The sequence below is a fragment of the Camarhynchus parvulus genome, chromosome 22 (genome assembly GCF_901933205.1).
Source record: "Camarhynchus parvulus chromosome 22, STF_HiC, whole genome shotgun sequence".
In the NCBI taxonomy this organism is placed as follows: Eukaryota; Metazoa; Chordata; class Aves; order Passeriformes; family Thraupidae; genus Camarhynchus; species Camarhynchus parvulus.
In genome coordinates this window covers 1,564,918-1,579,684 of record NC_044592.1, presented here as the reverse complement: position 1 = coordinate 1,579,684, position 14,767 = coordinate 1,564,918, and the positions used below count along the sequence as shown (strand labels likewise).

At 66.2% G+C, this 14,767-nt stretch overlaps 1 protein-coding gene across 1 annotated transcript; it reads right to left on the bottom strand.

Moving 5' to 3' along the window:
• Positions 1-8,767: 8,767 nt before the first annotated feature.
• On the bottom strand, positions 8,768-14,579 carry REEP4 (receptor accessory protein 4). The gene is given in 9 exon segments (XM_030964252.1): positions 8,768-9,516; positions 9,597-9,739; positions 9,827-9,959; positions 10,038-10,109; positions 10,112-10,153; positions 11,633-11,753; positions 11,858-11,934; positions 12,651-12,723; positions 14,425-14,579. Coding segments are annotated over 9 exon segments (759 nt in total). The 5' UTR covers positions 14,457-14,579; the 3' UTR covers positions 8,768-9,450.
• Positions 14,580-14,767: the final 188 nt, after the last annotated feature.

The window sequence follows — 14,767 nt, the reverse complement described above, 5'->3', positions numbered from 1 at the left end:
AGGATTAACGCTCCGCCGGGACCCGGGCCACACGCAGACGCGGCTGCCGAGCCAGACCCCGCATCCCGTCCCCGTGTCCCCGTGTCCCCGTGCCCGGAGCGGCCGAGGGGGACAGAGCCGAGCTCAACCAGGTCCCAGCCCCGCTGCGGGGTGGGACAGAGCCGCCCCGAGGGCCGGGATGGGGACAGGAGTAGGGTGGGGACAGCAGCGTGTGTCCCCAGAGCCGCTCGTTCCTGTCACATCCTCCTCCCAGAGAGGGCAAAGCCCCCGTTGCCACGGAAGCATCCGGGGACACCTTGGGGCACAGGGACACCCTGGGGACAGCCACCCTGGGCACAGCTACCCTGGGGCACAGGGACACCCTGGGACAGCCACTCTGGGGCATAGGGACACCCTGGGGACAGCCACTCTGGGGCACAGGGACACCCTGGGACAGCCACCCCACCCCTCCGAGGCCAGCCTGTCCCACCCAGCCCCACCTCAGGGAGCTCTCCCAGCGCAGCCCCCAGTGCCCCAGGCGGTCCCATGGTCGTGGCCACCCCGAGGGTGGCATTGCCGCAGGGTGACACTGTCCCCTGTCCCTCAGGCCAGCACGGGAAGCTGCTCTCGCTGCTCGGCTGGCGAGCACCCCCAGTGCCCCGCAGCTACCTGGAGGGTCCATCAGGGACCCCAGCGCCGAGGACGAGCGGGGTCTCCGCCGGTGCCACCGGGTCCGGGAGAGGCGAAACCGGTCGGGCGGGAGCACCTAAACCCACAGGCTGAAGGGGTCCGGCTCCGGGATCTGGAGGAGGCAGAAAGCCGCCCGGGCGGCCCTGGGGATGTTCTTCTCCTCGTGCTGGAGCTGGAGTTTTTGATCCATTGGCTTGGGAGACTCCGTGCTCCTCCTGCCTGCGCTCCTACGAGCTGCGGGGTCGCGGCGGGCTGGGATTCGGGGATTGGGGTACCCAGGGAGCAGCGGCAGCACGAGCGGGACCTTCCCCCGGCTCTAGGCAGCCCTGAGCATCCTGGTGCTGACGAGGAGGTGGCAGCGGCTCTGCTCCCCACGAGCGTGCAGCCTCCGCCGGCTCCGGCAGGACTGGGCGGGAGGGAGGGATGGATGCTGGGGCTGCTGACGCCCGGGAACCGGGAATCGGCGCGGTGCCGGCGGTGCCGCCCAGCCCCGGGGGCACCGGCGGCGGTGCCAAGGCGGGCAGGTGTGCTCTGCCCCGTGCGGGTGAAGAAAGCGCCCTTTGTTCGCCAAGGCCGCCCCGGCACCAATGAAAGGCTCGAGCCGCCCGCTCCGGGCCAGACTGGAACGGGACAAACACCGGGATGGGCCACGAGTCCCTGTCCTGGTGCTGGGGACGCAGACAGCACGGGGCAGGTGGCCATCCTCCGGGGTGGGAATCCCCAGGAACCCAAACCCCTTCGGCTTTGGCCAAAGATTACAGGTCTGGCCTCGAGCGTGCTCCAGAGCCGTGTCCAGCCCTGCTGCAGCTGCCTGAGGGGCAGGCAGAGCTCCTGGGGGGCAGGCAGAGCTCTCGGGGGGCAGGCAGAGCTCCTACACCCCCTGCAGACCCAGCAGGCAGAGCTCTCGGGGTACAGGCAGAGCTCCTACACCCCCTGCAGACCCCCCAGCAGAGCAGGGGCTGCTCCGAGGGGTGCAGAGGGGCCTTGGGCAGCACAGGGATGCTGTGACAGCATGCTGGCAGTGCCACCCTCACCAGGGATGAGGAGGGAGTGCCTGGGGACTCTCCTCCCTGCCCTGCAGCACAGCAGGGTCACACAAATCCAAGCCGTGCTCACCGGGATCACAGCCATGGCACCTGTGCCCAGCAGGGTCACACAGATCCCACCCAGCTGTGCCCAGCAGGGTCACACAGACCCCACCTGTGTTCACCAGGGTCACACAGATCCCACCAATGCCCACCAGGGTCTCACAGAACCCAGCCGTGCCCACCAGGCTCACACCCATCCCAGCCATGCCCTGCATGCCACCAGCCAAAACCTGTGACCTTGTTGGTGCCCCCCCACTGTCCCCAATCCCCAGGACCCCCAGCACGAGGACACCGCAACCCCACCCCACCCACTGTGGAGCACACCCGGGGGGTGTCCCAGGTGGAAGCCCCCGTTCCTGGGCTCCGGGGGGGGCTGGCACCGCTGCCAGGGTTTATGTAAGCCGCGTGTGCCCGGGCCGTGCCCGCCTTACATAAACCTGGGCTCGGCACGGCTCGGCACGGCTCGGCACGGGGCTGGGGGCACGGCAGAAGGGGTGAGGGCTCTCAGGAGCCCAGCAGTGCCAGGGCAGCTCCAGCTCAGCGGATCCCTCGCGGTTTGGTCCCGCTGGCAGCGGGGGTTAACCCTTGCTGGGCCGGGGTCCAGGCTGTCCCATGCCATGGCCGGGCACAGCGGGACCCCCCAACCCTGCTCGCCCAGGGGGTTTGGGGCGCTGCTGGCTGCACCCAGTGGGTGCCAGGGAACAGGGAGGGGACCCAGACAGGGCTCGGGGCGAGGGAGAGCCCGCGCCTGCCTGCGATGAGAAGGTGCTGAAAGACGAACTCTTCCCGCTGCCTCCCTCCCTCGCTCAGGAATGATGGATCCGGAAGGGCTGGGACGGAGCTGGCAGCGGGAGGGACCCCGGGGAACGCTCTGCAGCGTCCCGGCCCTCCCGGGGCTGTCGGGAATGTCCCCACGGAGGGGACAGGTGGGGACAGGGATGGTCGCACCACGCTGGAAACACCAAGCACGGTCGACGGGGCAAGGAGCAGGGGGCTGATGGAGGGACAGCAGGGAATTTCCCACCATGCACTGGGGCAGCATCGCTGGGCACTGTCCCCTCCCCACGCCACGCTGCCCTCGGCGTGCCGGGAGCCTGGGGGAGCCTGGGGGAGCCTTCCCGGGGCCCGTACGGACCCCGCGGGGCGGCCACGCCGTGGGACGCTGTGCTGGGGCTCAGCACCGCTCCCCAATGCCAGGAGCAGATCCGTGCCTGCTCCCACAGCCCCTGCCGAGCCCCTCCACCCCCTGCCTGCCCCAACACGACCCCCAGAGGGTCCCCAGGGTGAACCGGGGGGGTCCAGGCTGGGTTTGAATTCTGCCAGCTGGGAATAACCCCCGAGGGGGTTCTGCCTTGGTGGCTTGGCACGGAGCTCGAAAATCCTTGGGTTTCCCCCAAAACAGAGGCGCGGCAACACCCAGGAGCCGAGCGCCGGCCAGAGCGGAACCGCAGGAGGCCGGAAACTCCCGGATGAGAGACCTCGGCATCGGGGGGACGCTGTGGGGACGCGGGGCGGAGGGACACTGTGCCCACGGTGTCCCCTGGGATCATGGGGGACGCTGTGGGGACATGGACTGTCCCCATGGCAATCCTTGGGATCATGGGGGATGCTGCGAGGACACGGGACAGAGGGACGCTGTCCCCACGGTGTCCCCTGGGATCGCGGGGGACGCTGTGGGTGGAGGGACACTGTCCCCACGGTGTCCCCTGGGATTATGGAGGATGCTGTGAGGACGTGGGACAGAGGGACATTGTCCCCACGGTGTCCCCATGGGGGATCTGTGCGGGACAGGGGATCCCCAGAATGATCCAGCGCTGGGGGAGGGATGGATGAGGGTCTTGGTCTCCCAAACCCCTCTCCTGATATCCCAGCAGGGTTCTGCCAGCCCCAGCCCGGTGCCCACAGCCCCCGCCTGGACCAGGGCACCCCCAGCCCCACAAACCGCCTCTGCCCGGGGAAGAACCCAAAATTCATCTGGGAAGCACCCAAACTCCACCGGGGAAGAACCCAAACTCCACCGGGGAAGAACCCAAACTCCAGCTTTTTCCTCATGCAAAATGGATCCCCGCTCCGGCTTGCCCGGAGTGCGCACACAGAACCCCAGCCCTTCCTCTTCCTCCTTTCCTCCTCCTCCTCCTCCTCGCAGCCCCGGCACAGAGCCCGGCGCGCACCTACCTGCCTGCAGCGCGGCGCAGGTGAGGAAGCTGAGGGCGCAGGCAGAGGAAGCAGCCCCGATTCCCCCTCTGTGCCCAGCACCGGGCGCGGCGGCCGCGAGAGCTTTTGTTAATCTGCACCCGGCGCTTAAATTAAAAAAATAAGAAGAAAAAAAAAAAAAAGGAAAAAAAAAAACCCCACGTCAAACCTTCAGGAGTCTGGAGGCTGCGGCGGAGCGGAGGGCACGGGAGGACACTCACTCCCACACGAGCAGCTTTCTGGGAATTAGGGCCACAGCCCAACTGCTCTGGCAGCCTGCGCTCCCCTCCAGCCCTGGCTGCCGGTACGGCGGGGCCCGGGCACCTCCCCGCTGCCGGTGCCGGTTCCGGACAGCCCGAGCGGCCCCGGCCGGCCCCGCCGCCGCAGGCTCGGACACTTCTCCCGTCCCTAATCTGCCGCTTTTCCCCGGGGAGGTGAGTAAGCATCGCTAAGCCCGCAGCTCGCTGTGCTGCCGGGGACGGCCGAGCCGCTCCCCCCGGGCTGGGGCCGCTCCCGACACCCGCAACGCGCCCGGCTCGGCGCGTCTCGGCTCGGTTCGGCTCAGCTCGGCTCGGCTTGGCTCGGCTCGGCTCGGCTCCGCTCGGTTCGGCCCGGCTCGGCCCGGCTCGGCTCGGCTCGGCCCGGCTCGGCTTGTCCCGGCTCGGCTCGGCTCGGCTCGGCTTGTCCCGGCCCGGCTCGGCCCGGCTCGGCCCCGCTCGCTCCCTCCCGGTGCCGCACACCGTCAAGGCGAAGCTCGGGATGGACGGAGCGAGCAGAAGCAGCGGCAGAGGGCACGGCGGGGTGTGGCAGCCAACCCACCTGTGCCAGGGGTGCCCCCCACGCCGCTGTGCCAGCCCCGCGGTGCCCGAGCAGCCGCAGGTGACGGACGCTGCCCGATGCTGCCGTCCCCGCATCCCTCCTTCCCTCCCCGCTGCGGGGGCACCGTGCCCGCTCCTGTGCCACCCCCTGCCCCCTTCCACGTGCCCGGCACTCCTGTTTACCCAGCGCCAGGAGCCCGCTTCAAATACCTTGATGTCATTAAAAGCTCACCCCGCGGCCGAGGGCTTAGGACGGCAGCCAGGGACACGGGCAGCCCGCTGCCACCTGCGTGCCACCCCGGCGGCCCTGGCAGCACCTACCTGGCAGTGCCCGGGGGCTCCTGCCCTCAGCCCGGGCCCCTCCGGTGTCCCCACGGTGCTCCAGCTCCCGGTGACACGGGACAGAGCGCTGGGCAGCCCCTGCTCGCTGCCTCAGTTTCCCTTGGCGGCCGGGAACGCTCTGCCTCAGTTTCCCCGCTCCACCTGGGGTGCCCAGCTGGCCCTGGAGGTGATGCCCTGGGGATCGCGGTCCCCCAAAAACTGCTCAGGCCAGCGGCCGCTGTGTCACGGCGGGGACACGGAGCCGGCACCGTGCTCGGTGCCAGCGCGGGCTGGCTGGGGACAGACGCGTCCCTGGGGGGACAGGCGGCTGCGGGGAGTAGGGGGGGATGCAGCAGCAGCAGCAGCAGCAGCGCTCCTTCAGCCGTGTCCTCCCACACTCCCGTCACCTCGAACGCCCTTTTCCCGACCCCTCCCGCCACCGCCGCGCTTCCCACCAGTCATCATCTTCCTCGCCATCCTCCTCCTCCTCATCCTCCTCATCCTCACCGGCAGCCTGGGGGCATGAGCGCGCTGCAGACACGCTGTGGGGGCGCAGCGGGAGCCCCCCCCAGAATGAGGAGGGGAGGTTTTACCTGCGCGGCAGCCCTGGGGAGGGATGGATGGAGGGATGGATGTGTAGAGGGGGGGGTCTCATCCTCCCCCCCGCCTCTCCCGCGGCTCCTCAGCCCGCCCTCGCTGCCCTCTGCGGCGGGAGGCAGCTGAGAGCTCCCGGGGCTGCCAGAAAAGAGGCTGCGTTTAAACAACAGACATAATTATGCTTTTGATACCGTCTGCTAAAAATACAGCGCGGTGCCGCGCGGGGAGCCATGTGTGCGCGGCCTCACATGGCTGCGGCCCCGACAGCTGACTCAGCCAGCGGCCACCGGCAGGGGACAGCGTGGGGGGAGCCCCGTGGGGACCGGGGGGGTCCCACCCTCACCTGGGACCCCCAAACAGCCGGGCTGGGGGGTGAAGGGCAGCGCGGGGATGGCAGGAGCATCGCACAGCAAAGGGGTGAAATGAGCTGGGCACGGGGCAGGGAAGGAGGGGGGATGGATGAGGAGCCTGATGTCACTTGGTGTCACCAGGGTGGGCTTGGGGGGGCTCAGGCTGCTCCCGGGGGTGAGGAGGGGGCTCTGGGGGTGGCCCCCCAAGCGCCCAGCAGCTCCCAAGGAGGTAAATCCCATCTGGGAGCAATGACCCCAAATTTCCCTGAGCATGAGGAGAGCAGGGGTGGGTGACACCCCCGCAGTGCCCGGCCCTGCAGGAACCGCGGCCCGGGGTTGGCAGCCCAGCATCAGCCGTGTCCCTGTCAGCTGGCACAGAGCAGCCCTGCGTCACCGGGTCCCCTGCCAGCTCGCAGGGATGCAGGCAGGGAGCCATTCCCCGTGTGCTGTCCCTCCCTGCCTCATCCCCAGCCCCTCTCCAGCTCTCCAGGACCTGCAAGGGGCTCTGAGGTGTCCCTGGAGCCTTCTCCTCTCCGGGTGAGCACTCCCAGCCCTCCCAGCCTGGCTGCAGACGGGCTCCAGTTTTGGAGCCTCCTCTGGACTGGCTCCAGCAGCTCCACGTCCCTCTGCTGTTGGGGACCCCCGAGCTGCAGGTGGGGTCTCACCTGAGCAGAGCACAGGGGGACAATCCCCTCCCTGAGCGCCCTGGATTGTGTCACCTCCCACACCCCCCCAGCCCCGCTGTCCCCCCAGTCCGGCCACCCAAACCTTGCCCAGGGCTTTGGGGTGGCACAGGGTGGCACAGGGGGTCCCCACAGCGCTGCCAGCCGGGCTCAGCCTGGCAGCCCCTCCCCGGAGGGGACGCTGGCAGCGGGCGAGCTGAGGTCAGGCGCTTAAACTGCTGCGCTGGGGCGGTGCCAGGCGAGCCGCGGGGGATTAGGGCTCTGCTGATGCAGCCTGGCACCGGCCCGTGCGCTGACACAGCTGCGATCAGCGCTGGCACCGCCGCAGCTGCCCAGGCCCCGGGGGCACGGGCTGTGCCGCCCCGCCCGCCTCCTGTCCCCTCCTTGGGTTTCAGCCCCCGGGGCACACGCGGGGTTAGCAAAGCAGGACTCCAAAACTCCCTGTCCCTTCCCAGGAAGCCGCTGGTGTCGTGTCCCTTCCCTTTTCCCCCATGCGAAGGCGCTGCTGGCGTGCCTCAGTTTCCCCAAGCTGGGAATCCCCCGCACCCCGGCGATGCAACACCGAGGTTCCAACGCTGCCGTGAGCCCACCTGGGAGCCCCCCCACATACAAGAACCCCCCGTTTGACCCCCAGGCGGCCCCAGCAGCCTCCCCGGGCCGTATCCTTGGAGGAACCACGCTCCCTAAGCGGCTTTAGGGGATTACAGGCAGCCCCTGGCCCTCGCTGTCCCCACCCAGCCTTCCTCCTGGGCTGCTTTAAGTAATCGTCTCGCAGGCAGTCGGACAGGGCTAATCCAGCCACCTCCACCTAATCTGCTCCAACACCCCTGGCCGGCCCGGGCTGCCCCGCAGAGCCCTGGGGAGACCCCCGAAATCGGGCAGCAGCCAAAGGCTAAAAATACAACTACAGGCGGCCCCGGCGTGAGGGCAGGCGGGATTGGGAGCGAGGGGATTGATGCCAGCGAGCAGGGGCACCGCGGGACAGCCCCAGAGTCACCTTGTGCCACCCCCAGCCCGCTGGGGATGGGGCAGGGAGAGGGGACAATCCGGGGGTGGCCGGGACAGGTCCGGTGTCCCGGCTGCTGCTGCCACGCCGTGGGGGACGCGGCTACTGCAGGGAGCCCCGGCAATTCGGGAATGGCACCGGCGGCCGCAGGGACACAAAAGACTCTGGGAGATGCCCCTGAGGAGCGTGGGGTGGGATTCCCAAGGATGGAGTTGCTTCCAAATGAGAAAATGGTCTCGGGAGGTATCCCTGGAGGAGTCGGGGGATGCTTCTGGAACCTGAAGTGTGGGGGAAAGGCTCTGGGAGATGCCTGGAGAGAGTCTTAGATGGATCCCTGAGGGTACAGCTTCCCCCAAGGAAAAAAATCTCAGGAAACTTTCTTGGAAAAGTCAGGGGGTGCTATGGGGGATTCTGGAACCTGAAATGTGGGGGAAAGGCTCGGGGAGAGGCCTGGAGGGATCCCTGAGGGTACAGCTAACTCCAAATGGAAAAATTCATAGGAAGTTTCCCTGGAGGAGTCATGGGATGCTATCTGGGATTCTGGAACCTGAAATGTGGGGGAAAGGCTCGGGGAGATGCCTGGAGGATCCCTGACGGTACAGCTAACTCCAAAGGGGAAAAAAAATCTCAGGAAGTTGCCCTGGAGGAGTTGGGGGTTGCTATGGGGGATTCTGGAACCTGAAATGTGGGGGAAAGGCTCTGAGAGACACCAGGAGAATCCCTGAGGGTACAGCTAACTCCAAATGGGAAAAAAATCTCAGGAAGCTTCCCTGGAGCAGTCAGAGGGTGCTATGGAGGATTCTGGAACCTGAAATGTGGGGGAAAGGCTCTGGAGATGCCTGGAGGGATCTTGGATGGATCCCTGAGGGTACAGCTTCCTCCAAAGGAAAAAATCTCAGGAAACTTCCCTGAAGGAGTCTGGGACTGTACCTGGGATCCTGAAACAGGATTCCAGAACTCCCTCCAAGAGAAAAACCAATCTCAGGAAGCTTCTGTGGAAGGGGTACAGCACTGGGGGCAACTCCTGCTTCCTGAAGTCTGTAACAAACATTTATTTTTCCAGGTACAAAACCCTCTTTTTGAGAGAGGGGAATGTTAAAAGCTGTGTGCTGCCCAGTGCTCTGGGCTCAAGTATGGGGGTGTCAGTCTGTGTCTGGGGAGGGCCCTGGCAGGGCCCATGGCTTTGGCTTCAGAGGGACAAGGCACATCCACCCCTGGCTCCCAGGGGAACGGGAATGTTGTGAATAAGGCAGCAGAAGCGGGGGAGCCTGTAGTGTTCATGGGATGGGGGGAAAAAGGAGGGGCCAGACCCCACAGGAGAGGCGCCAGCGCCGAGCTGGGGGGTCTGGGGATGAGCTGCTGCCCCCTCCTCGAGGGGCCACGTGGAAGGGATTTACAGTGTGAGGATCCCAGGGGTGCAGGAGCCTCCTCAGGGGGTGCAGGAGCCTCCCTGGGGACGCCAGGAGCCACCCTGGGGATGCCAGGAGCCTCCCTGGGGACGCCAGGAGCCACCCTGGGGATGCCAGGAGCCTCCCTGGGGACGCCAGGAGCCACCCCAGGGGTGCAGGAGCCACCCTGGGGACACCAGAAGCCAGCCCGGGGATGCAAGGAGCCTCCCCAGGGGTGCAGGAGCCTCCCCAGGGGTGCAGGAGCCACAGGTCGTCCCTCCTGATGCCGCAGCAGCAAATTCCTGTCCGGCCTCCTGGCAGAGGTCTCCTGGCATTTTCAGCTCTCCTGCTCTGACAGAGCCGCTCTCCTCCTGGTGCGGCTGCGCAGGAGCCGGCAAGAGGCCTGGGCAGGGACAGGGACAAGGACAGTCAGGACACCCTGACACAGCCCCATATCCCCACTGTGTCCCCCTCCCACGTCACCTCTTTTCCTGGGTTCTTCCTCAGGGTTCTCAGGCTCTGCCAGCGGGACAGGGGTCTGGCATCCCGGCGTGGGGACACCGAGGGGGACACCTGCGAGTCCGACCACAGCTCCTCCTCGTCCGACTCGCTCTCATAGCGGAGGCCTGGGCACAGAGGGGACGTGCCACCTCCAGCACAGCCACCATGGGCTTTGCTGGGTCCCCCCTCTCTGTGACCACCCAGCTGCTCACCCAGGGGTTGCTGGAGGCTCCCCTGCTCCTCCAAGTACAGCGGGTCCTGGAAGTGCACGGGGGCCTGCTCGGGCAGGGAGCGCAGGTCGTGCATGCTGAAGCTGCGGAGCCGCCCGGCCAGCGCGCCCTGGCTCTGCACGGGGGACACGGAGAGGACACATCAGACCCCAGCCCAGGGGATGTCACCCTCTCCTGTCACGCTGCTGGGTACCTTGGTGGCCGCCTGGACGGCGGCGGTGGCCGCCAGGTTGAGGCCCCTCTTGCCGAAGCGCAGCCAGCGGTCTCGTAGCTGCGCTCGCGGGCACGGACCAGGAAGGCATCGATGTCCTGAGAGACAAACGGGGACACGCTGGCAGGGCGGGGTGGTGGCCTGGGCAGTGTCACCTCTGGGCCATGGCCGGTCCTTGGGCATTTTCACCTCCCTGGGCATTGTCACTTCCCAGGGCATCACCATGTCCCAGGGCAATGCCATGTCCCTGAGCATTGTCACTCTCAGTGCATCACCATGTCCCTGAGCACTGTCCCCTCCCAGGGCAATGCCAAGTCCTGGGGCATTCCCTGAGGATTGTCACCCCCCTGGGCATTGTCATTTCCCAGGGCATCCCTATGTCACTGGGCATTGTCACCTCCCAGGGCAATGCCATGTCCCAGGGCAATGCCATGTCCCTGAGCATTGTCACTGTCAGTGCATCACCATGTCCCAGGGCACTGTCACCTTCCAGGGCATTGTCACTCCAAAGGAACTGTCACCCCCCAGTGTATCCCCATGTCCCAGGGCACTGTCACCTCCCAGCGCCATCACCATGTCCCTGAGGATTGTCACCTCCCAGGGTATTGTCACTTCCAGGGAACTGTCACCTTCCCAGTGCATTCCTATGTCCCTGAGCATTGTCACCTCCCAGGGCAATGCCATGTCCTGGGACATTCCCTGAGCACTGTCACCCCCCAGTGTATCCCCATGTCCCAGGGCACTGTCCCCTCCCAGGGCAATGCCATGTCCCTGAGCATTGCCACCTCTCAGGGCAATGCCACGTTCTGGGGCATTCCCTGAGGATTGTCATCTCCCAGGGCATTGTCACTCCAAGGGAACTGTCACCTCCCCAGTGCATCCCCATGTCCCAGGGCATTGTCATGTCCTGGGGCATTCCCCAAGCATTGGCACCTCCCAGTGCATCCCCATGTCCCTGAGCACTGTCACCTCCCAGGGCAATGCCATCACCTGGAGCATTCCCTGAGTTCCCTGAGCACTGTCACCCCCCAGCACATCCCCATGTCCCTGAGCACTGTCACCTCCCAGGGCAATGCCATGTCCCTGAGCACTGTGACCTCCCAGGGCACTGTCCCCTCCCAGGGCAATGCCATGTCCCTGAGCACTGTCACCTCCCAGGGCACTGTCCCCTCCCAGGGCAATGCCATGTCCCTGAGCACTGTCACCTCCCAGTTTATCCCCATGTCCCTGAGCATTGTCACCTCCCAGGGCGGTGCCATGTCCCTGAGCATTGTCACCCCCCAGTACATCCCCATGTCCCTGAGCACTGTGACCTCCCAGGGCGATGCCATGCCCCTGAGCATTGTCACCTCCCAGTTTATCCCCATGTCCCTGAGCATTGTCACCTCCCAGGGTACCACCATGTCCCTGAGCATGGTCACCCCCCAGTGCATCCCCACATCCCTGCACATCATCACCTCCCACGACCTCAGGCAATGCCACATCCCCGGGGTACCCCCACCTCAACTCAAGGAGGGGCTGACCCCCCCCAGGCCGGGCAGGGGGACCCGCAGAGCCCCGGGATTTTGGGGTTTTACCTTCTCCCTGCGGGCCAGCGTGGGGTGCACGAAGCCGCGGTAGAGCAGGCTGGCCCCCCGCGTGTACGGCGACAGCAGCCAGATGACAAAAGCCATCTTCACCTCGTAGTAGAAGGGGAGCCTGGGCAAGAAGGCAGGAGATGGGAGGGGTCCAAAGGCACCTCATGGTCCCCCCCGACATCAAGGGGGGGTTTGGGGACAGGCAGAGTCCCTCCTCAGGCTCACCAGGAGATGAGGAGGTCGGTGAAGGTCTCTGTGGCCATGAAGAGAGCGAAGACGATCCAGTACATCATCCATCGGACCTGGGGAGCACGGGGAACACATCAGGGGGGCTGGGGACTGGGAAAAGGGGGGCTGGAATCCAGAATGGGGGGCTGGAGACTGGGAAAGGGAGGTTGAACCCCAGAAAGGGGTTGGGGCCTTGAAAAGGGGCACTGGAGACTGGGAAAAGGGGGACTGAACTCCAGAAAGGGGGGCTGGGGGCTTGGAAGAGGGGGATTGAACCCAAGGAAGGGGGACTGGACATTGGGAAAAGGGGGACTGAACCCTGGAAAGGGGCACCAGAGCCTGGGAAAAGGAGACTGGAGCTCACGGGAAAGGGGGGACTGGAGCCCAGCAAAAGGGGGACTGGGGTTTGGAGAAAGAGGGGAACTGGAGGCCCAGAAAAGGAGGGGGGACTGGAGCCCTAAGAAAAGGGTGTCTGAACCCTGGAAACTGGACACTGGAGTCTGGGGAAAAGGGGGGACTTGGAGCCCAGGAAACAGTGGAGGACTGGAGCCTGGGAAAAGGTGGGGCTGAACCTCAGAAAGGGTGACTGGGGACTGGAAAGGGGGACTGGATTCCCAAGGAAAAGAGGGGACTGCAGCCCCAGAAGGGGGGGGACTGGAGCCCCAAGGAAAAGAGGGTGGGGACAGGAGCACCAAGGGAAAGGGAGAGGGGGGACTGGAGCCCCAAGGAAAAATGGGGAGGAGGAGGGACTGGAGCCCCAGGAAAAGGGCTCCCCGAGCACTTGACTCACGTATTCCCGGATGTTTTTCGTCTTCACAGCCTTGTAGGAGGCGTAGGCCGGGTAGAGCATCCCGAAGAGCAGCCTGTAGCGCAGGGGGGGGGTGAGGCAGCTCGGCCAGCCCGCGTAGAGCAGCAGCAGCCCGGCCCAGCAGAGCCGCCGGGCCCGGCGCTGCAGCCCGGCCCGGAGCCCCTCCAGCACCGAGCCGAGCCCGGGACAGAGGCCCGGGAGGCTCCGCGGAGGCTCGGCCATGTTCCTCCCACAGCCCCGGGACCGGCCCGACCTGTCCGGGCGGGGCAGGGCCCGGGCTGCTCCCCGCGGGCTCCGTCCCCGTGCCAGGCTCAGGGCCGGGGCTGAGGGAGGTGCCGGCACCCCAAACACCCAGCTGGTGTCCCTGCTCTGGGCAGGGACCCCGCCAGGGAATGGGGGCACCCTCAGAGCAGGGACCCCGCCAGGGAATGGGGGCACCCTGTGTGGGGGCACCCTGTGGGCAGAGACCCCGCTAGGAAAAGGGGGGACCCTGTGGGCAGAAACCCTGCCAAGAAATGAGGGCACCCTCAGAGCAGAGGCCTGGCCAGGAAATGGGGGCACCCTCTGGGCAGGGACCCCGCCAGGGAATGGGGGAACCCTCAGAGCAGAGATGCAGACAGGGAATGGGGAAGACCCTCTGAGCAGGGACCCCATCAGGAAATGGGGGCACCCTGTGGGCAGGGACTCCGCCATGGAATTGGGAAATGGGGGCACCCTCAGAGCAGGGACCCCGCCAGGAAATGGGGAGGACCCTCTAGGCAGGGACCCTCTGAGCAGGGACCCCACCAAGAAATGGGGGCACCCTCAGAACAGAGACCCCGAGAGACCCCGCCAGGAAATGGGGGCATCCTCTGGGCAGAGACCCTGCCAGAAAATGGGAGAACCCTCAGAGCAGGGACCCCGTCAGGAAACGGAGGGACCCTGTGGGCAGAGACCCCGCCAGAGAATGGGGGCACCCTGTGGGCAGAGACTCCGCTAGGAAATGGGGGCACCCTCAGAACAGAGATCCCGAGAGACCCTACCAGGAAATGGGGGCACCCTCAGAGCAGGGACCCCGCCAGGAAATGGGGAGGACCCTCCGGGTAGGGACCCCATCAGGAAATGGGGGCACCCTGTGGGCAGGGACCCTGCCAGGGAATTGGGAAATGGGGGGACCCTCTGGGCAGAGACTTCGCCAGGGAATGGGGGCACCCTCAGAACAGAGACCCGGCCAGGAAATGGGGGAAGCCTCTGGGCAGGGACCCTCTGAGCAGAGACCCCGCCAGGAAATGGGGGCACCCTGTGGGAAGAGACCCCACCAGGAAATGTGGGGACCCTCAGAGCAGGGACCTCGCAAGGGAATGGGGGCACCCTCAGAACAGAGACCCCGCCAGGAAATGGGGGCACCCTCAGAGCAGAGACCCCCCCCAAGCTGGGGCAGGGCCTCCTCAGGGGACCCCCACCCTTGGGCGATGCAGGGCACCCCAGCCGTGCCCACCCTCCGCAGGCCGGGCAGGGAGGCCCAGCAGCAGCTCAGGGATCCATTTTGGGGGGTGGCACGGTTGGGGCAGCAGTGTTGGTTACCCCCATAGGGAAATTTGGGGTCACCCCGCCGGGGGCCTCTCGGAGGAGTCCCCGCTGCGGGCCCAGCACGGGGATCCCCGTTAATGGAATAGCGGGAGGGGGGACCGGGAATGGGGGGACCGGGAATGGGGGGACTGGGAACGGGGGATCCCTGTGACCCCCCCCCCCGTTACACCGCCCGGACCCCACTCACTCAATCACCCGGCTGAGGATCCAGGACACCATGGCGCGGCCGGGGGTTGCCGGGCGGGAGGGGCGGTGCTGCGCCCCCCGGGAGCTCCCAAATCCCCCCAAATTCCCCCCGAACCCCGAGGGAGCGAATCCCAAAAGTTGAAAGTTGCAGCAATGGAGCCGCGCAGGCGCGGTCTGGGCCCCACCGACCGCTCTTAAAAGGGCAATGCCCTTAAAAGGGCAATGGAGCGTCTTAAAAGGGCAATGCCCTTAAAAGGGCAACAGAGCCTTTTAAAAGGGCAACAGGGCCCCTTAAAAGTGTGACCCACGGGTGGAGCAGTGAGTCGCAGCTTTATAAAATAAAA